Source organism: Zalophus californianus, chromosome 6 (genome assembly GCF_009762305.2).
Source record: "Zalophus californianus isolate mZalCal1 chromosome 6, mZalCal1.pri.v2, whole genome shotgun sequence".
Taxonomy (NCBI): Eukaryota; Metazoa; Chordata; class Mammalia; order Carnivora; family Otariidae; genus Zalophus; species Zalophus californianus.
Window position 1 is genome coordinate 75,651,303 of NC_045600.1, and position 23,285 is coordinate 75,674,587.

Below are 23,285 nucleotides of genomic sequence, written 5' to 3' on the forward strand. Positions count from 1 at the left end.
CCCAATAAATAAAATCTTAAAAAAAAAATAATAGCATTGTTTCCATGAAAACTAATTGGAATGCGTTAGATATACTAGATGAAGGCAAGTGACTCAAAAACTTGGTTATCAACTTGGGTGTAGCTTACAAAGCTAAAGATAAGTGAAGTAAAACCATAACCATTTAGAATTTTGTACTGATCCTGCTTTGTGAGTGGCATTAGTTCTTGGGCCACTTGAAAGAAACCCAAATTAGAAATCATAGATGATGCATATGCATTATTTTAAGGTACATGTGTACATCACTCTCTGTTTTAAATTAATCCTCATTTTAAATGGTTTTTTGACTAAAAATCACCACTTCCAGTCACATTATGTGAAAGGGCTTCTATCATATATTTGAAGAGCTCAATAATCATATTTTTTGACCCAGTCATGAACTTATCTAGAGGAAATAATTTTGTACAAATATATATGTCCATCAAAGTATTTTCTGAAATAGCAAAAATAAAAATAATATATGATAAAATAGTATATAGTCATTTAAATCATTTTCAAAAAGACTTATTAATATGTAGGAAAACATGTTAATGACAAAATGCAGCCTATAAAACTAAACTGCATGATGGGGTGCCTGGGTGGCTCAGCCGGTTAAACATCTGCCTTTGGCTCAGGTTGTGATCCCAGGGTCCTGGGATCAAGCCCCACATCGGGCTCCCTGCTCAGTGGGAAGCCTGCTTCTCCCTCTCCCTCTGCAGCTCCCCCTGCTTGTGCTTTCTCTCTCTCTCTCTCTCAAATACATATATAAAATCTTTAAAAAAAAAACAACACTAAACTGCATGAGAGAAGCACCAGAATAGTATTGGTGGTTGAATTACTAGTGATTTTTTATTTAAAAAAAAATTTGACTTTTTTTTAAAGTAAGTAATACTTGTATGAAAGGCAAAGTTTTGTATAAAGGGAGCATAAAGTAAAAAAGTTTCTCTGCTATTCCCCAGCTGTATGGTTCATCTCTGTGGAACCATTCGGTGTTTGTTAGGGTATTCTAACATAAGAGAGATAATTTTTATCCATGTTTATTTCTTTTATTTATTTTTTTAAGATTTTGTCAGAGAGCACAAGCAGGGGGAGCGGCAGGTAGAAGGAGAAGCAGACTCCCCATTGAGCAAGGAGCCCGATGCGGGACTTGATCCCAGGACCTTGAGATCATGAGCTGAAGGCAGGCCCTTGTAACCGACTGAGCCACCCAGGCGCCCCTATCCATGTTTATTTCTGATTTTTTTTCCTTTTATGCAACACTTCCTTCTGCCTCCAAATCCAGGGATATGGAGTTAGGGAGGGACAGGACCATAGACTTCCTGCCCACATGTTTTTTGTCCCCCACGACTCTTGTTGAGATCAAAGTTGACTGCAGCTACAGTCATTAAGGGGAATACAATCTCTAACCCAAAGAGCAAGGACATGCCATTTAAACTATGTCATTGCAGAACATTGCTATATGTATATTTAGCCCACAAATAAGCTTTGCTCAGTGAGGTAGTTTAGTATCTGATCTATTTTCTTTTATAAAAGTTTTTAATCATATGGAGAGTGGATGGTATAATGAATATCCCAATTACCCAGCTTCAGCCATTATCAGTGTTTCTTGTTTCATTGATTTTCCCCTACGCTGCAAATCCTAAACATCATCTCTTTTCATCTGTATGATGTATGTATATGTATCTCTAGAAGACTCTTTAAAAAAAACAAAAGTTGTAATAATAATACCATTCAACTAGAAATAATTAACAGTGATTCCTTACTGTCATACACTGCTGATGGAAATGTAAAATGGTACAACTTTTCAAAGTTCGGCAGTTTTCTTAAAAAGTTAAACATATATCTACCACCATCGCACTCCTAGGTATTTACCCAAGAGAAATGAAAGTATCTGTTCATGCTAAGACTCGTACAGGACTATTCATAGCAGCTTTATTAGTAATAGCCAAAGCTGGAAGCCACCCAAATATCTATCAGCAGATGAATGGATAAACAAATTTTGATATATTCACACAATAGAGTACTGCTCTGCAGTAAAAGGGAATGGACTATTGATATACACGTAACAGCATGGATGATGCCCAAAATAATTACGTTGAGTGAAAGAAACTATACCTCCCTTCCAAAAAAGAGTATATACTATATGATTTTTTTTTATATAAAGTAGTAGAAAATGCAAACCAAACTGTAGTGACAGAAAGCAGATCAAGTGGTTGGGGAGGAATTATAAAGGGACACAGGAGATTTTTGAAGATGATGGATGGGACACCTGCGAGGCTCTATTGGTTAAGCATCTGCCTTCGGCTCAGGTCATGATCCCAGGGTCCTGGGATCAAGCCCCACATTGGGCTCCCTGCTCAACAGGGAGCCTGCTTCTCCCTCTCCCGCTGCTTGCTGCTCCCCCCTGCTTCTCCTGTCTCTATCAAATAAATAAAATCTTAAAAAGATGATGCATAGGTTCCCAATATTGATTGTGGTAATGGTTTAATGGGTGTATGCATGTATATATAAGTACACTTTAAATATGTACAGTTTATCATTTGTTATACTTTAGGGTTATAAACTAATAATTCCTTAATATTACATATCCAGTCAATATTCAAATTTCCCTAATTATTATACATTTTAACAGCTTTTAAAATACAGGATCTTAAGCAATGTCCACACATTGTATTCAGTCAATGCAGTGTCTTTTAATATATAGCTTCCTCTTCTTCTTTTTTCTTTTTTGTAAAATATTTGTTGAGGAAACTGAGTTTTGTGTCCCCAAGATTTTCTGTTTTCTGGATTTTTCTGATTATATCTCCATGGTAGTGCTTAACAGGTTCCTCTCTGACTTCTATTTCTTTTAAACTGGTAGTTGGTAACAGGCAGTTGAAGCTTGATTATGTTTAGGCTAGATTTTTTGGCAGTAATATTTAATAGTGTTGTGAAGTGTATTTCCTGTTGTATCACATCAGGAGACATGTAAGGTCTGATTGTCTCCTTGTTTGTGATGCTAAAGTTGATAAGTGGTTTGGATGATATATCCATTATACAGTTCCCCGTCAGCTTCTGTATCTGTTTTGGCTTTGTATTCATGCTCAAATTGAACAACCATTTCTGGAGAAGAACTGAAAATATGGAGATAAACCTCTAGTACATTCTGATTTTTGAGTAAGAGTTTTTACTGTGGTTGCTTAAATAGAGAGCTTTCCTTTATTTCGTTTTTACAATTTCTGTTTGTCTTCAGGACTCAGATCTGGTGTGACATAAGATGTATTTCTAGATACTTGACTGCCTCTCAAATTGGATTCGCTGCTGCTTTTTTAGCAACCTGTACTATCTGTTCCTCTTCTCTAGCACTTACTGTTTTATAATTATTGACTTTCTTAAGTTCTTGTCCTTCTTCCCCCCCACCCCCAGGCCATGAGCTTCATACTCACTCATCTCTTGATACATAGTAGGTGCTCAGTAAATGCATGTTGAATACATGTGCTTTCTTTCCTCTAATCGTTTATAAAATGAACTTTAAATACTAGTACTTGGATTGTGATGATATTCAGTTGGTCACTAAGGATATACACTATATACATATATATTTTTGTGTCTGTATATATTTAAATTAACTAAGGGTTGTTGGATTACCTTTTAGATTGTGTATCTAGAGGTGTGAAATGCAGTTCCTGCTCTGGGAAGTTTTGCAGTCTGATTGGCAAGAGGAGACGCATCTGGATCTGTCAGTGCTCACTCATGTCTTCATTTAGGCCCTCAGTTATTTGTTGATCGTTAAAGTCCTAAATTATGTGATGTTAATTTACTAAGTACCATAAAAAGGTGGTGAAGGAAGAGATCATTGAAGATAGGAATCAAGAAATGATTCAGAGAGGAAGACTTGAATTCAGTCATGGTCAAAAAGACTGTGATGGAATGGAAAAGGATGCTTTTATTTCCATAAAAGAAGAAACATTTTGTTTCCAAAAAAATGAAACATAAGGAAAGGCAGGAAGTGTTAATAGCAAAACAAATGAGACTTATTATAAAGTATGCTTTCTCTGTTTAAGGATGCTTACAATGAGTTTTTAGCCTTTTCCCTGTTTCTTTTTGTGAAAGTTTTTTTTTTTTTAAGATTTTATTCATGTATTTATTTGACAGAGACATAAGCAGGGGGAGTGGGAGAGGGAGAAGCAGGCTTCCCACTGAGCAGAAAGCCTGATGCAGGGCTCCATCTCTGGGACCCCGGGATCATGACCTGAGCCAAAGGCAGACGCTTAACGGCTGAGCCACCCACACGCCCCTCTTCTTGTGAAAGTGTTAATGTGGTTCATTTCTTAAATCTTTGCCATCTTCTGGGACGCCTAGTTGGCTCAGGCAATTAAGGGCCTGCCTTTGGCTCAGGTCATGATCCCAGAGTTCTGGGATCGAGCTCTGCATCGGACTCCTTGCTCAGCGGAGAGCCTGCTTCTCCCTATGTCTGCCTCTCCCCCTGCTTGTGCTCTCTTTCTCTCTCTCTGACAAATAAAGTCTTAAAAAAAAAAAATCTTTGCCTTCTCCTCATTCACTGACACTCTTGATCCTTCTGTGAACTTCCAGTGTCAGTGCTCTTTCTCTCCCCAAAGTTTCCCTACTGCTTTGAAATCTCTTTAATCAGTTAAAGTATTCTCTTCATCAGTTTTGACAACTAGGTAATTAACTTATTTACCCCCCCATTCTCTTTCTCCTAGTTCTTCCTTTATTAAAAAAACAAAACAAAAAACAACCCGTTTTATTGTCTGCAGTTTTTCTTTTACGTTTGGAAGTAGGGTAAATACACAAACAATTTCACTTTTACAGATGAGGAAAATGAAGCTCAGCTGTTTTCAAGGTCACATAGCTAGTTAAGCAGGAAAGCTGGGGATTTGAACATGGGACTGTTTGACCTAATCCTTTAGCTACACTAGACTTTAAGGTTGGATGAGTCTTTAATTTTTCACCCAGGTAGTGAGTTTTGATACCTACTGCATAGGGAGCAAAAAGCTTTCCAGAGAACTTGGGAGAAGCAGGAGGAGCCTGGAAGCCTTTGCAGGTTAACTTTTAACTCCCACTAGCCTCCAAGTGAGAGCACTCACCCCTCATCATTGCACACACAGGGCACTGAGGGCATCTCCCATCCTCGGGGCCAGACAGCCCACATAGATGAGTAGGAACATAGAGAGAACCAGAAGAGCGGGCCTTAGTAATCACAACTCAGAACATACATATAGTTCAGATGCTTTGAGGAATGTTTCTGGAACCTCCGACACTGAAATCTGGAACAATTCCTGGAGGAGAAGAATGGATGTGGGCCCAGTGGAATCATATTTCTCACTTCTGTCAAGTGAGTGTTGAGTGTCCAAGGAGCCTAATGAAAAGCCATGAATGATGTGTGCTCTACACCCCAATTTTTTTAAAGTCAGGTTATTGAGGCATCACTGATGTGAGTTTTGACATACACAAAGTTGTATGTGTATAGTCACTACCACAATCAAGAAATAGAACATGTCCCTCACTATGAAAAGTTCCCTCTGAGCCCTTTATGATCAGCTTCTTCCTCGAGACTCTGGGAGACGTTGTTTTTCTTTCCCTATAATTTTGCCTTTTCTAGAGTGTCATAAAAATGAAGTTGTAAAGTATATAGCATTGGGACTCTCACTTCTCATTTTGCATAATGAGATTGAGGCATATTCATGTTGTCATGTGTGTAAGTAACTTCCTCCTTTTTATTGCTTAGTAGTTGGTAATTTTTATAGAAAAAAATACAGAAAAATCGGTCTAGGAAAGTAAATCTTTCAACCGAGATGGAATGACCATATATCCCAATTTGCTTGGGTCAAACCTGGTTTATGCATAATTCAGTGAAGGAAAAAAAAGGTCAGAACGGATCCATGAAGTATTTTGAAGAAAGATTCAAGAAGACAGTGATCAGTTGGAAGAAGAAAGAAGTCAAAATAACTGCTAGGTTTTTAGTTGAGCGAAGTTTGATACCAGCAATTTAAAATGTGGTAGCTAGGAAGGGCATTTAGATGGTTTGACATTGGAAGAGACTGAAGAAGTTTTAGATGTGTTGACTTGGACTACCAGTGCCAGATCGGGAAGCCAAATACATAGAAGTTAGAGGAGAGACTGTCTAGAGAAATAGCTGAAGCCTTGAAAGCATGTTTTTCCAATTTTAGTGTAGAGATAAGAGTTGTTGAAGGAAAAGGAACCAAAAGGGAGTAGGGGAACAGGGAGACTGAAGATACTGTGGTGCTGTGTTCTATGAATAGATACTGTGTGCACATATGTGTGTGTGTGTGCGCGCATGTGCACACGTGTTGGGGTGCAGTGAAGTGATGAAAAAGCTAAATGGTGATGAAGAACGATCAAAGTCTTTAGAGTTGGCTTGGCTGACCTTGATATGAGCATCATCAGTGTTATAAAAACTCCCTTATAGCTTCAGGTAACCTTGAAGATGGAATTTTTTTCAGATGAGAGAACAAAATAAAATCATGGTTGTAAAGGGTTAAAGAGAAAATGGAAACTAAAAAGCACTCATTGTAGAAGTTTGGCAGGAAAGAGAAATAGAGAAAGAGTATAGGAGTTGATAGAGGAAACCTGAGCATGTTTGAAAGCAGAAGGAGAGTAATCAGTTCAAAGGGAGAAATTGAAGATATAGAAGTGGGGTGGGGAGAGCTAAGTCCCAAATGAGGTGAGAAGGCAACAACTGAGAAAATTAGATAGAGCTGTCCTAATTTTGGAGAAGGTAGAATAGAGCCTTCCTATGAAACTGCTTTTTATAAGAGAGTGACCTCATTAAGTTAAAGTATTCAGACTATGAAAAATAATTCATGTTCATTGTAGAAAATAGGGAAACCTATAAATGAAGGGAACAAATCACTTGTAATTCCACTAGCAGTAAATAACTTATGTTAATGTTTTGACACAGCTCTTTTTGAATGCGTTGATTGTATATTATAAATACACACACACATATATAGTTTAGATAGCTTTTGAATAACCATTTATTTTTTAACCTCTATAATTTATAATGCCATTATTTTTTGAACCACTCACAAAACATTCTTTGAAAATAGTGTTCTTATTTTTTTTTAAGATTTTATTTATTTATTTTGACAGAGACATAGTGAGAGAGGGAACACAAGCAGGGGGAGTGGGAGAGGGAGAAGCAGGCTTCCCACTGAGCAGGGAGCCCGATACGGGGCTCGATCCCAGGACCCTGGGATCATGACCTGAGCCGAAGGCAGACGCTTAACGACTGAGCCAACCAGTGCCCCGAAAATAATGTTTTTAATATTTCATTGTAAGCACTGATCCCATTTGGATCAACCTTAGCATTCTCAGTTCCCATTTTTATCACCTTGTTTTTTAAAACCTGATCCAAATTTCACTGTTAAATGTTTAAATAAGTGCTGCAGATACCAAAGCAGTTATTAAGTGTCTGGTAGCTGAATTTAGGTGGAGGGATCCATATCCGCAGGCTCTAAAGATTATACCAGAAAAATCTCATCTGTGCCTTCTGTTCCTCTCCCCTTCATTGAAATTCTTAAAGAAAAAAACCCATGTTCATCCTTCCCATTCATTTTTTTGTGTGACAGCTGCCTTATGGGGGAAACCTCTGATTTGTCTGTCTTTAAGCCTTAAAAATCCACTAGTCGTCACCATAGCACATACCCTTCCCCAATGTCTATCACCCAGCCACCCCATCCCTCCCACCTCCCACCACTCCAGCAACCCTCAGTTTGTTTCCTGAGATTAAGAATTCCTCATATCAGTGAGATCATGATACATGTCTTTCTCTGATTGACTTCTTTCACTCAGCATAATACCCTCCAGTTCCATCCACGTCGTTGCAAGATTTCATTCCTTTTGATGGCTGCATAATATTCCATTGTGTGTATGTGTGTGTGTGTGTGTGTACACACACATATATATATACCACATCTTCTTTATCCATTCATCTGTCGATGGACATCTTGGCTCTTTCCATAGTTTGGCTATTGTGGACATTGCTGCTATAAACATCGGGGTGCACGTACCCCTTCGGATCCCTACCTTTGTATCTTTGGGGTAAATACCCAGTAGTGCAATTGCTGGGTCATATGGTAGCTCTATTTTCAACTTTTCGAGGAACCTCCATACTGTTTTCCAGAGTGGCTGCACCAGCTTGCATTCCCACCAACAAGTGTAGGAGGGTTCAAGAAGATAGTAGGAAGGGAAAAATGAAGGGCGGGAAATCGGAGGGGGAGACAAACCATGAGAGACTATGGACTCTGAGAAACAAACTGAGGGTTCTAGAGGGGAGGGGGGTGGGGGGATGGGTTAGCCTGGTGATGGGTATTAAAGAGGGCACATTCTCCGTGGAGCAGTGGGTGTTAATACGCAAACAATGAATCATGAACACTACATCAAAAACTAATGATGTAATGTATGGTGATTAACATAACATAAAATAGAATACTGTCCAGCCTTAAAAAAAAAAAAAATCCACTAGTGGGATTTAGAAGAGAGAAGAAAATGTTACCCTTATAGGGTAAGGGAAGGATAGGAGGTAGGACTCCCTTACAGTTTTATGTTCTTGTCTCTCTCCTGTCCTCTCCTTAGAAGAATTAGTACTCTCATTTTATTCAGCTATTCTGGATTGAAAGTTGACTCTACCGTGGTTAGGAATCAGTTGCATTGAATTAATGAAAACAAAATTGTGGTAGAATAGCATGGCTTCTATGCCCTACACTCTGCCACTAACTAGCCTAGTGTCTTTGGGCAAGTTACTTGATCTCCTGGGCTAAAAAAACGTTAAGCTAAGGCTTTAAATTCTAAAACCTCTTTATTATTTATGTATTTTATTATTACATAATAATGGTTATGTACAGTTTTCAACCTCAAGACTCTTGGGGAATACAAGACCTCTGTGAGAGTCTGTGGTGGTAATTGGAGAATACTTGATACCAGGAATATTATTATAATTCTTTTTATACAAACATGCTTTGCTTTTTAAGAAGAGGAATGAAATTGCCTAGTGAAATTGCAGAGTTAAATGCAATGTAAATAATTGATATACTATAAATATTAAGATAAAAAGAAAGCTTAATTTGATCTTGAGCTGTAACAAGTTATTAGAGACAAAAGTCTGGACGTGTTTCATTCCTGTATGATGAGTTTTTCTCATTGTTGTGAGTGGGTAGGGAGTCTGTGAACACTTAGAGCTGTTTAATCTCTTCATTTGGCAGCCATTGTAGTAGATTATATGAATAGATCCCTTTTCATCTTTCCGATAAGAGATGGCTACTGTATAAGGGGAATTCAACCCTCCAGCTCCTTCTACCAGCCAGTTTTTTCCTACCTTTTCAAGAAAATATCCGTAGCAATCACTGTCTTATCTTTTTTTTTTGTCTTATCTTTATTTAAGAAAATACGTGTTGTAGTCAACGTTCAGAACAATTACATGTCAAGTGAGTATTTTGGTCTCTTCTCAGTATCTCCCAGACCTTGCTCTTATTCTGTTTAATTCTTTAATTATTTTGCATTAAAAGATTATCCTTTCTATAATCATCGTCTTCAACCACTCTTAATCCCATTTCAGATTATTCTCTTTGTATATTATCAAACAGCACTGTGGAAACACCTAGGAGCCTCAACAGTTGCTTTAGACTATTTTAGTAGCACTGTCAGATGCTTACTGCCCAAGAAGGGTGCTACCAAATATATAAGATATAAAGCAAAATGGAATTTGTAGTGTAAAAATCCTTTGTAATGAGATTTTACCAATTACAGTTTTGTAATTTACTTTTTTAAAGCTTTATTGAAATATAATTTACATACCATAAAATTCACCTGTTCTAAATGTACAGTTTACTGATTTTAAAAATATACAGAATTGTACAGTCATCAACCACAATCTAATTTTAGAAAATTCCATTACCACCATCACCCCCAGAGAAACCTTGTGTCCATTTGCAATTATTCTCACTTCCCCCTCAGCCCTAGGCAACCATTAATCTACTTTCTGTCTCTATGCTCTTTCCTTTTTTTTCTTTGTAAGATGTTATTTATTTATTTGCGAGAGAGAGCATGAGCAGGGGGAGGAGCAGAGGAAGAGAGACAGGCAGACTCCCTGAGTGGAGAGCCTGACTTGGGGCTTGATCCCAGGACCCCGAGATCATGACCCGAGTTGAAGTCAGATACTTAACTAAGCCACCCAAGAGCCCCTCTATGCTCTTTACTTTTATGGACATTTCATATAAATGAAATTACATAATATGTTGTCTTTTGTGTTTGGCTTCTTTCACTTAGGGTGATGTTTGTACATATTGTTACATCTATTAAAATTTTGTTCATTTTTGTTGTTGAGTAGTATTCCCAACAGATATATCACATTTTGTTTTTCCATTCACCAACTGATAGACATTTGGGTTGTTTCTACTTTTTGGCTATTCTGAATAATATTTTTATCAACATTTGCATACAAGTCTTTGTGTCAACATAAACTTTCATTTCTCATGAATAAATATGTAGGGGTGGAATTGCTGGGTCATATGGTAAATCAGCATTTAGCATTTCAAGAAACTGCTAAACTTTTTCAGAGTCACTCTGCCATTTTACATTTCTATGGTAATGTGTGAGGGTTCCAGTTTCTCCACATCCTTCTCAGCATTTGTATGTCATTTTTATTATAGCCATTCTAGTGGTTGTGAAATAGTACGTCATTGTGGTTTTAACTTGTATCACTATCGTGGCATGTCTGTGTTCTGTTGTTAGTTGGAGTTTTCTATCAATGTTGATTTTATCCTCTTGGTATTGTCTCATAGCCTTGTTGAATTTGTCTGTTCCATCAGTCATTGGGAGGGGATATTTGTTTGTTTCATATGTTTTCAGATTCTCTGGTGCTCTGAAATTTGACGATTATGTGCCTTGTTAGGTCTATTTTCTTCCACAATGGTGACCCTCATTGTGCTTTTTCAGTTTATTTTTTTTTAAGATTTTATTTATTTATTTGAGAGATAACAGGAGAGAATGAGCGGGGAGGAGAGGGAGAAGCAGGCTCCCGCGAGCAGGGAGCCCGATGTGGGGCTCGATATCAGAACCCTGGGATCATGACCTGAGCCAAAGGCAAATGCCACCCAGGTGCCCCCACTGTGCTCTTTCAATGTGGAAATTCATGTCCTTCAGTCCTGTACAGTTTTCATTTATTTATTTGATTTCTTCTTTGTTTTCTCTGTACTCTTTCTGAAATTCCATTTATTTGGATATTGGTTCCTCTAAGCCAATCTTAACCTATTTTTTTTTTCTATGTTTCAGGAGACACCCTCAAGTTTCTCTTCCAGCTTTCTACTGATTTTTTTTTTTTGCTATCTTATTATATTCTATTTTTAATTTCCAAATCTTTGTTGTTTTGTTTTTTGTCTCATTTGTGTTTCATAAATACAAGTTGTTCTTATCTCTCAAGGATTTCTGAAAGTCAGGCTTATTAAGATATAATTCACATATAAAAATTCACCCTTTTTTGTGCATAGTAATATTAGTTTTGACAGGTAACTACCACCATAATCAAGATGGAAAACAGTTCTTTGGGAGACTGACCATCACTAATGTCAGTATTTTTAGATGTGTGTGTGTGTGTGTGTGTGTGTGTGTGTGTATGTATGTATGTATGTATGTGTGTTTTCCTCTGGGACTGATCAGAGTTCCCAAAGAAGGATCTTCTGTACTCTTCCTGGAGTGTATAAGGCTGACCTCAAGCTTCCATGAGGCAAATGGTAGAAAGAAGCTTAGATCTCAACATTTAGTATGTAAACTTTCCTTGATCCCCTGTTAGAAAATACTCCTCTCCTTCATTCGTGCCTGGTGTTTCCTATCCCAAGGACTCCTGTTTTAAATTTTCCATACAAAAAAATTTTATTGGAATGGGGAAAGGGATCTAGGGGCTAATTGTGTCTTAAATGGATATTCAGTCATTCTCCTTATTCTTAAGCCCACATTTATCTCCACTTCTTGAGATCCTCAATATTGCCAAGTCCTGGGCCTTTTGGGGATTCTGCTTTTTACCTTTCCTCATTGCTGATTTAGGTCTTGGCTTTCTCAGATCTGCTGTCATTTATCACTTCTGCTTTGCAGTTTCCAAAATGTTATTGCCATCAACTCATCTTTTCTTCTTTGTCCTTACGGGTTTTATGCCTTTAAAAATCCTTTACTATCACTGTAATGAGGTTTCAGGTAAGGGTAGAAGTAATTGCTTAAGTTTAGTCCATTATCTTTAATAAAAGTCCCCCTTTCTTTAAGAAAGAAAAGCTTACCTTGTGCAAAAGATCCTTTATGATCCAGCTTCTACCTCTCCAGCCTCAGTTTTTACTCTGCTACAACCCACCTCGAGCCTAAGATCCAGTCACATGCATCTTCTTAAGAGATTGCTAAACAAGCCATGTTACTTCATGCCTTTCAGTTCTGCACATGCTATTTTTTCAATGTGCTATTTATCCTTTAAGTCTGCTCAGTAAAGCTTTGCTGACTCACATGACTGCCCCTCTGTTGGAGTGTTTATTGTATTATTGTATTACTATAAAAAAGTCTCATCCTAAAGGTTTTTTAATCTAGGGGTGCAGCTGGATGGATTAATGGCCAGAAATCTTAGAATACCCTGAAATTATTTGCAAATTTTCATGTGTTTGTGCATATTTTTGGAAAGTTCTCTAAGGCAGATTTTCTCCTAAGAGTGTGCATCAGAAATGCTGTGGAGCTTTTTAAAAATATAATTGTTTTGGGTTTCACTCCAGAGACCTGCTGAGTTATAATCTGAATTTAGGGCCCAGAAAGATGTAGTTTCTAAAAGCTTCCCAAACGATTCTTTAGAAGAGCATCTCTGGTCTGTCATCTACATTAATGCTGGGGCCTGGCATATAGTGAATGCTTAGTAAACATTTAAAAAAGGAACGAGGGAGGAACTTATGTTCAGTCATGGCCTGAAGTAAAACTTCCTATGTGAAATGTGAGTGCAAGTGGGGGAATCACTAATTTATTCTGTTATATAAAGGAAGTAATAGTATCTGTTTCCCCCTCTTTGGATATAATTGAAGGAATAGAAAATTGTGGATTGTTTTTTCAAAGGTAGAGGAAAGCTCTGGAGAGCTAACTGCAAGAATGAAAGAAAAATTTAAGGATTAGGCATAAAACAAATCAGATATATATATAGTTTGATTTTTGTTCCTCTGCTGCTTGTAGTTGTATTTGACCCAGTGATTTGATTTTAAGACTAGGCTTCCATACATTTGGATGTCGATACTTACTAATTAGACCTGATTTCATAACCTGTAAATTTAAATTTAATATATGGCTAGTGATATAGAAAATAGGGAGATTGACATGGTGCATTGGCAAAAAATATGCCATATTATTGTTAACTGGCTGCAAATAAGGAATGAGAACAGGAGCCTAATTTCCTGGAATACCCTGCCTTCTGTTTCCTTTGTTTAAGGTTTTAAAATGTGTATAAATTAGAACTATGTCCTCTGCTTTACTTGTAAACCTCTCTTACATAGTGTTATATTTTTATATGTGTGTTAATGATCAGGCTCTTTTGCTTTTTGTATTTTCCATTATTTTTGTTTTGTTGTTTAGGTATTTAAGAGATTATGGCATCTGAAGCCCACAATGTTAAAAAACGAGCCTTTTGTAATAATATTGAGGATCGTTCCACTGATCTTCCTAGAAAAAGGATCTCTAATTTTACTAATAAGAACATGAAGGAGGTAAGTGCATGGTTTCTAGGTAATGGGTAAGACGGTATCTTAATCTTTTCATGCTGCTATAGCAGAATACGATAGACAGTGACTTATAAACAACGGGACTTTATTTCTCACAGTTCTGGAGGCTGGGCAGAAGTCCAAGATAAAGACCCTGGCCAATTTGGTATCTGGTTGGAGCCTCTTTCCAGGCTCATAGTTGGCTGTCTTCTCTGCTGTTTCCTCACATGGTAGAAAGGGCAAAAGAGCTCCCTGGGGTCTCTTTTATAAGGGCACTAATCCCATTCATGAGGGCACCACCCTCATGACCTGATCACCTCCTAGAAGCCCCACGTCCTAATATCATTCATTTTGGGCATTAGGATTTCAACATGAATTTTGAGGAGACATGGTCATTCAGTATATCACAGATAGTTTAAACTGTTAAGTTTATGGGTAGTTTTGGTTAAATTATTTAAACAATAGGAAGGTGATAATTTGCTTATCTCCCAGAATTAAGTACAATTAATGAAATACTGAAAACTGTTTATATTCCAAAAGCTCTATAAGGTTTATGGACAGTATGCTGTTTTGATATGATATCATTTGAATATTATAGTTTAATTCTAAAGAGGAATCTCAGAGGTGCTTTTTGTTCACCATTGCAAGGCTCATTCATGCTGATATAATTTCTTTTGAATGATATTAAAAGTCAACTCACTTATTAAGTACTGTGTAAGTAAAATATATGACTAGTGGCATGGAAAATAGGGAGATGGATATGTTGCTTTGTCAAATACATCTATGCAGTGTTGTTGTTAACTACAGACTGAGACTGCTGCTTTAATCTGAAAAACTTAACTATGGAATTTCAGATTTGTTGTTATCAGTCACAGAACTTAAATATGCTGTTAACTCTCTACTTTTATTTTTCAGGTTAAGAAATCTCCAAAACAGTTGGCTGCTTACATAAATAGGTAAGAGCTTCTTTAAGGTTTGTGGGAAACAGAAATATTGAAAGCTAGGTAAGAATGAAAAAGAGGGAGGGAAAAAAAAGTCTTCTCAGGGCACCTGGGTGGCTCAGAGGGTTAAACGTCTGCCTTCAGCTTGGGTCGTGATCCCAGGGTTCTGGGATCGAGCTCTACATCTGGCTCCCTGCTTGGCAAGGGGCCTGCTTCTCCCTCTCCCTCTACTGTTCCCCCTGCTTGTGCTCTCTCGCTCTATCAAATAAATAAAATCTTTAAAAAAAAAAAGTCTTCTCTTTTATTATAATAAGTAACTTATTGTCAAAGAGCTCCTGTGTGCCATTCTCTGTGGAAAACACATCAGTATTATCTCTAATCCTTACAACAGTCCTACTAGAAAGGTATCATTGCCCCTAACAGTTGATGAGAAAAATTAAGATTTGTGATTTGTTCAGGGTCATACAGCCACAAAGTGGTAAAAATGACATTCATTCCCAGATCTTTTGAACTCTAAAAGCACTTTCTACTAAACTACTGGTTCTCAAAATGGATCTGAGGATAGCGGGGGTTCCTGGAGTCCTTTCAGGTAGTTTATGAGGTCAAGACTATATTCGTAACAATAACATTAATTCATCTTCTTGATTTTCACTCTTAGAAATAGAGTTTTCCAGGGACTACATGATATTTGATACCACAGTAAATTGAATGCGGAGGCAGATATGAGAATCCAGCTGTCTTAACTAAATATTAGAGATTTTGCACAAATGTAAAAAAGTGCCATTCTTCTCACTATATTTTGTTTTGGAAAACGGGGTTTTTTTTGGTAAAATATTCTATGCTAATATGTAATAAGCTTATTATTTCTTAAATGAATCAGTAAGTTTCCTCAGTTTCAGTGTCTGATACAGTAAATATCAGTAGATATTGTCGACATAAAAAAATTCTTTTGAAACCTCAATAATTTTTAAGAGTTGCAAAGTATCCTGAGAGCAAAACATTTGAGAATCACTGTACGAAACTGTGAGATTTGCTCTATTGTGTCTTATCTTATTTAAACAAATTAAATATACTTAAGTTTAATCAAAGTAAGTATTCTTGGGGCCCCTGGGTGGCTCAGTCGGTTAAGGGTCTGCCTTCGGCTCAGACATGATCCTGGGGTCCTGGGATCTAGCCCTTTTATGGGCATGCAGCTCAGTGGGGAGTCTGCTTCTCTCTCTCCCTCGAACCCTCCCCCTGCTCGTGCTCTCGCTCCCTGTCTTTGTCTCTCTCGAATGAATAAAAAATCTTTATATATGTGTATTCAAATTTGCACAATTCAATTATATTTCATTTTTAAAGCATATAGTTACTATGCTTCAGTTTCATTGGGTATAAAGTATTATCCTTTTCATTGCTTTCCAGTAGGTTTGTAATTTTTTCCCTTTAATTTTCTTCTTTGATCTAAGAGTTAGGATTTTTAAAATTCTATTTGCTTCTAATTTTAGTGGATTGTGATCACAAAATGTGTCCTATTAAATCTTTCTGCTTAAAAAGTTGTAAAGGTTTCCATGTAGTTCTTTTTCATTTAAGCAAATCAATTCTTCTTACAGAACAGTTGGACAAGCTGTGAAAAGCCCAGATAAACTACGTAAGGTGATCTATCGCAGAAAGAAAGTGCATCATCCTTTTCCAAATCCTTGTTACAGAAAAAAACAGTCCCCTAGAAGTGGGGGCTGTGACATGGCAAATAAAGAAAATGAACTGGCTTGTACAGGCCACCTGCCTGAAAAATTACGCCATGATAGTCGAACATATTTGGTTAACTCCAGTGATTCTGGTTCTTCACAAACAGAAAGCCCATCATCAAAATATAGTGGGTTTTTTTCTGAGGTAAGTCATTTAAATGAGCTTAACTTTATTCCTGTTATACTATTCGCTTTTTTCTTTGTCATATTCTGCTAGCAGAGTCGTTCATTGCCTGTTGAATTCAGACTCTTTGAGTGATTCTCACTCCCTGAGACAGTTTTCTAGATTAACCAAATTTGAATCAGTAGTTACTCCATTTCACTAAGTTAGTGATATCTGAGATGGAATGAAATGGTTGACAAGCTGCTATAAATATTCAAAATGGCAAGTTGGCCAGCAGAGATTTAAAGGAAAGGAAAAGAAGGAATCTGGCCTAAAAAGTAGACCACCAAAGCCAGTTAGTTATCCAGGAACAAATGTTTTGCTTGGCTCTCAGAATTGCCATTGGAAGCTTTGTTCAGGAAAACATGCTGAGCTTTGCTTCTCTTCTAGCTCAGGTGAAATTAGTTGTTGGAACAGGCTCAAGGGAATTTGGGGGTGGTGGTGAAAGAAATATTCTAAAACTGGATTGTAACGATGGTTGTATAATTCTGTCATCTGTGAGAAGAAAGGAAGCAGGGAGGCATTGGGTGGCTCAGTCACTTAAGCGTCTGACTTTGTTTCCACTCAAGTCATGATCTCAGAGTCATAAGATTGAGTCCTGTTCAGGGCTCTGTGCTCAGGGTGGAGTCCGCTTGGGATTCTCTCCCTTTTCCTCTCCCTCCCCTTTTGTCCCTCCCTGTGCGTACATGCGTGTACTTGCTGGCTCACTCTCTCTCTAAAGTAAATAACTAAAAATCTTAAAAAAAAAAAAAAAGGGAGGGGCGCCTGGGTGGCTAGGTCATTAAGTGTCTGCCTTCGGCTCGGGTCGTGATCCCGGGGTCCTGGGATGGAGCCCCACATCAGGCTCTCTGCTCAGCGGGAAGCCTAATTCTCCCTCTCCCACTCGTGTTCCCCCTCTTGCTGTCTCTGTCAAATAAATTAAATCTTTAAAAAAAAAAGAATCAAGGAGAATTTGATTTAATAGTGAATTATCATGGACCCTGGAGAATAGGGTGGTAATCAAGCTTAGTATTAAAGAGAATCACTGTCATGCTAATTCATTCACAAATACTTAATTGAGGGCTCTCAACTGTAATGCATTCTGCAGGCTCTGAGGAGTTACATCGGTAGATGAAAAACAGACACTGCTCCTACTTTCATGTAGTTAGAGAAGTGATGGGGCCAACGCTAATCAGATAATCAAAGAAACTACATACCCTGAAGAAAAAGAACATATGATTATATAACCCAGAAATCTGGGCGCCTGGGTGGCTCAGTTGTTGAGCGTCTGCCTTCGGCTCAGGTCATGATCCCAGGGTCCTGGGATCGAGCCCCACATCAGGCTCCCTGCTCAGTGGGAACCCTGCTTCTCCCTCTCCCACTCCCGCTGCTTGTGTTCCCTCTCTCGCTGTGTCTCTCTCTGTCAAATAAATAAAATCTTAAAAAAAAAAACAAACCCAGAAATCTGGCCTAGATTGGGACCTAGGTTGGTTCATCAGCTGAATTGAGGGAATGGACATTCTGAGTGCAAATACCTTTATTAAAAAAAAAAAAAAAAAACTTCAGTTATGCATTTGAATTAGTGCCGTGGTGAGTCATTTTTCAAGGTCCCCCTTTTACTTTGCTCTCAGTTTGATTACTTTGCACAAACCTTCCTTAGCATGACACTTAGCTAATAAGTTTATTGATTTTTTTTTTTTAAGATTGATTTATTTTGAGAGAGAGCTCACTTGTGCATGCAGTGGGGAGGAGCAGAGCGAGAGAGTCTTAAGCAGACTCTGCGCTAAGCACTGAGCCCAACACAGGGCTTGCTCTCACAACCCTGAGATCGCAACCTGAGCCAAAACCGAGAGTCGGTCGCTTAACCGACTCTGCCACCCAGGAGCCCCTGATCTTTTGTTATTTCATACCTTTTTTACTGAGTCACTGGTGCCTGCTCTAAAAACCTAAATCTAAAAGTGGTAACATTGTTTTGTCAAAGTTCAAATACACATAACCTTTTGATCCAACAGTTCTGTACCTAGGTATATACCCAAGAGAATTGAAAACATATGTCCACACAAACACTTATAAACAGATGTTCATAACATTCATAATAGCCCAAAGTGGAAACATTCCAAATGTCCTTCACCTGATGTATGGATAAATAAAATGTCATATATTCATACAGTGGAATATTATTTGACCATTATAAAGAGTAAAGTACCGATATATGCTACACTGTGTATAAACCTTGAAAACATTATGCTGTGTGAAAAAAGCCACATCGAAAAGGCCACATATTGTGTAATTCAAATTATATGAACTGTCTAGACTAGGTGAAGTCATAGAGACAAAAAGTAGATTAATGGTTGCCAGGGGCTGGAAAGAAGGGAGAATGGAGTTCAGGGTTTCTCTTAGGGGTGATGAAAATGTTGATTTTAAAATTAATTGTGGTGGGGCGCTTGGGTGGCTCAGTTGGTTAAGCGACTGCCTTCGGCTCAGGTCATGGTCTCAGGGTCCTGGGATTGAGCCCCGCATTGGGTTCCCTGCTTGGCAGGGAGCCTGCTTCTCCGTCTCCCTCTGAAGGCCCTCCTCCCTGCTTGTGCTCTCTCTCTCTCTCTTAAATGCATAAATAAAATCTTTAAAAAAAATAAATGAATAAAATTGATTGTGGTGATGGTTGTACAATCCACAGATATACTAAAAACTGCTGATTAAGTTTTATGGTATGTGAATTATATCTTAATCTGTTATTTAAAAAAATGAATCTAGTTCCGGTGCTAAAATTAATCTTACCGAAATATTTGTGTAAGTGCACATATTTACATACATAAGGATATTCACTGATGCATAGTTTTAATAGGGACAAACCAGAATCAATCTAAATAAATTATAGTGTATAACAACTGGAGATTGTTTTTTAAAAATGAGGTCGATCTGTGTTTTGACATTAAAATCTTTATAATATATAAGTGAAAAACAAGGTTTTCAAAAATACAGGTATTATAATATTTTAATTTTACATCTAATTTGTCTGTCTGGAAAATGGTTTGGAAAGACACATACTACCAGTCTGTTAACTGTGATTACTTCTGGGAAGTGTTACTAGTTTTTATCTGGGTAGATAGAGATTATTCACTTTTTCTTTGATACAGTTCTGTGCTATTTGAACTTTTTACAATAGGAACATATTACCTTACTATATTAAAAAAATGAATGAATGAATTTAAATACTGGTCACAGAACTGAATTTTTGTGATTCCCTTCCCATGTTATTCAGTATATATTTATCTTTGCCTTTAATCCATATAATAAATTAAATCCTAGGCTTGTAGGTGAGTTAAAAATAATTTATTTTACAAATTACTGAGATTTAAAAAGAAAATGGTAGCAAATAAAAAGTACTGATAAAAAATAAACAAGTCCTGGGGTGCCTGGGTGGCTCAGTTGTTAAGTGTCTGCCTTCGGCTCAGGTCATGATCCCAAGGTCCTGGCATTGAGTCCTGCATTGGGCTCCCTGCTCGGCGGGAAGCCTGCTTCTCCCTCTCCCACTCCCCCTGCTTGTGTTCCTGCTCTTACTATCTCTCTCTCTCTCTGTCAAATAAATAAATCTTTAAAAAAATAAAAACAAGTCCTAAATTTATTCAGATCATTTGTTTACTTTGTTCAACTGCAACATTCCTTTTTTGGGGTCAGTAAAAGGAATCACCTCTGCATAATTTTAAAATATGTCTACCAGAATAATTTAACTGGAAAAAAAATGGTTTCATGTCATGTTTCAGTGTGCTTTTTAACAAATTAGATTACTGCCTTTCAGGTTTCTCAGGACCATGAAACAATGGCACAGGTTTTGTTCAGCAGGAATTTGAGATTGAATGTAGCTTTAACATTCTGGAGAAAGAGAAGTATAAGTGAACTTGTAGCTTATTTGGTAAGGTAAGTATGACCTTTTATGCTTTTGTTCAGTTAAAGTAATTTCCATGTTTTATCTTGAAGTGCCTCTTCTTTTTTATGTTATACTGGCTAAAATTTTAAACTTCCTATATTTAGCTTCAGTATAACAATTTAGTTTAAATTATATTTATCAGCAGTCTAAGAGTAATCAACATACAGAAAACCATCTGTTTCATCATATTGAACAAAGCTGTTACCTTCTCTAGGGTTCTTATATATAAAACTAAGAGATACCAGTATGGGAAAAGTAACCTTTTAAAAATCCTCTTTGAGTCAAAATTTTAAGCATGGCTTTCCTCAGTATATTCAAGTCACTTCTCAACATTTATCTTTTTTTTCCTCCCCTAGAGAGAGAGGGTATGTGTGTGGGGAGGGGGGAGTTGTCAGGCAGGCAGAGAGGGAGAGAAACATTCTTTGAGCAGGCTCTCTTCTCAGAGCCCCGTGCAGGGCTAGATCTCATGTTCCTGAAATCATGACCTGAGCCAAAATCAAGACTCAGCTGCTTAACCGTCTGAGCCAACCAGGCACCCCCACTTCTCCAATTTAATGAAGCCTCCCCTGACCACCTTATCTAAAAATGCATATTTTGGGACACCTGGGTGGCTCAGTTGTTAAGCGTCTGCCTTCAGCTCAGGTCATGATCCCAGGGTCCTGGGATTGAGCCCTGCATCGGGCTTCCTGCTCAGTGGGAAGTCTGCTTCTCCCTCTCCCACTCCCCCGCTTGTGTTCCCTCGATTGCTGTCTCTCTGTGTCAAATAAATAAATAAAATCTATTAAAAAAATACATATTTCTTCACTCCCTGTCTCTGTTTTATTTATTCCCATAGCACTTACTACCATCAACTTGCTCTATGTATTTTACTTGTTATCTGTCTCTGTCTTCTTCCACACCCCATCCCCACACACACTCTGAAATACAAGTACTATATTTCTTTGTTTACTGCTGCATCCCCAGCACCTGGCTCGTCATAGAGACTTAGATTCTTTGCTGAATGAGTAAATTTTTCAAAAGCAGTGTGGAAGTTACAGATAAGGAAATCAGCACTCTAAGCAGTTTTGTACCCACAGGATAGAAGACCTTGGAGTTGTTGTGGATTGCCTTCCTGTGCTCACCAATAGGTAAAAAAGAATATTTTTCAGAAAAAAAGTAAGTTTAAAGAAGGGCAAATGACTTATTCATAATTTTACAACTTAGTATTTATTTTAGTTTACAGGAAGAAAAACAGTACATCTCACTTGGCTGCTGTGTAGATTTGTTGCCTCTAGTAAAGTCCCTACTTAAAAGCAAATTTGAAGAGTAAGTGCTAATGTGACTCTCAATTCATTTTTCTCTTTCAGCATCCTTGATTTTGTTGCTTGTGAGTACATAGTGGTAGTTTGAACTCCATGAGACATGCATGGTTTCTGTTTTCAAGGAGCTTATAGCCCAATTAAGAAAAGAATATGAAATGATTAAAGATTAATTACAAAAGTATCTATAAACAACTTAATATAAAATACAGCTTTTGAAAGTAGCGAAATAAAATTTTTAAAGGGGAAAAATCAGTGTGTGTATGTGCTTTTTGAGGGGGCAGAGTATCTTTTTTTGTAAAGGCTTGTTGGGTGAAAACAGTTGAATTCTGTAACAAAATGTCATTTCAGATATATAATAGTTGGTTTAAACTGGCTTCAAGCAGTCATAAAAAGGTGGTGGTCAGAACTATCATCCAAAACAGAAATTATAAATGATGGGTGAGTATATCTTTAAAAATAAACTCAGTCTAATAAAAGTTTTTTCAGAAAAGCAGTTTGATTAAAAGGTGATAATTCTATTCCATGATCATCATTAAATAAAAATTTATTTTCTTCATTTTCAGAGAAATATTAAATTGGAATAGTGTTCACATGTGAAAATTACATATGAAAGTTGAATTCCAGAGCCCAGTAACCCCCTCTCTCTTTTTCTGGCAGAACCTTACACTTCCTTTTTTTTATTGTTATGTTAATCACCATACATTACATCATTAGTTTTTGATGTAGTGTTCCATGATTCATTGTTTGTGCATAACACCCAGTGCTCCACGCAGAATGTGCCCCCTTTAATACCCATCACCAGGCTAACCCATCTCCCCACCCCCCTCCCCTCTAGAACCCTCAGTTTGTTTTTCAGAGTCCATCGTCTCTCATGGTTCGTCTCCCCCTCCAACTTACTCCCCTTCATTCTTCCCCTCCTCCTATCTTCTTTTTTTTTTCTTAACATATATTGCATTATTTGTTTCAGAAGTACAGATCTGTGATTCAACAGTCTTGCACAATTCACAGCGCTCACCATAGCACATACCCTCCCCAATGTCTGTCACCCAGCCACCCCATCCCTCCCACCCCCCACCACTCCAGCAACCCTCAGTTTGTTTCCTGAGATTAAGAATTCCTCATATCAGTGAGGTCATATGATACATGTCTTTCTCTGATTGACTTATTTCACTCAGCATAACACCCTCCAGTTCCATCCACATCGTTGCAAATGGCAAGATCTCATTCCTTTTGATGGCTGCATAATATTCCATTGTGTATATATATCACATCTTCTTTATCCATTCATCTGTCGATGGACATCTTGGCTCTTTCCACAGTTTGGCTGCTGTGGACATTGCTGCTATAAACCTTGGGGTGCACGTACCCCTTCGGATCCCTACATTTGTATCTTTGTGGTAAATACCCAGTACCTTACACTTCATTTTAGGAGGAAAAAGCGCAATAGTGCTTTAACCCTCATACCTGTTATAATGAGTAAGGGAGAAAAAAAGAGATG

At 37.6% G+C, this 23,285-nt stretch overlaps 1 protein-coding gene across 1 annotated transcript in view; it reads left to right on the forward strand.

Moving 5' to 3' along the window:
* The window catches only part of KATNBL1 (katanin regulatory subunit B1 like 1), a 42,006-nt gene that overhangs the window by 12,689 nt on the left and 6,032 nt on the right, over positions 1-23,285 (forward strand). Inside the window, exons 2-8 of the mRNA XM_027570890.2 lie at positions 13,624-13,754; positions 14,664-14,704; positions 16,282-16,561; positions 20,358-20,476; positions 21,563-21,613; positions 21,702-21,791; positions 22,136-22,225. Coding sequence (XP_027426691.1) covers positions 13,638-13,754; positions 14,664-14,704; positions 16,282-16,561; positions 20,358-20,476; positions 21,563-21,613; positions 21,702-21,791; positions 22,136-22,225 — 788 coding nt within the window. The 5' untranslated portion in view covers positions 13,624-13,637. The remainder of the gene's footprint in view (positions 1-13,623; positions 13,755-14,663; positions 14,705-16,281; positions 16,562-20,357; positions 20,477-21,562; positions 21,614-21,701; positions 21,792-22,135; positions 22,226-23,285) is intronic.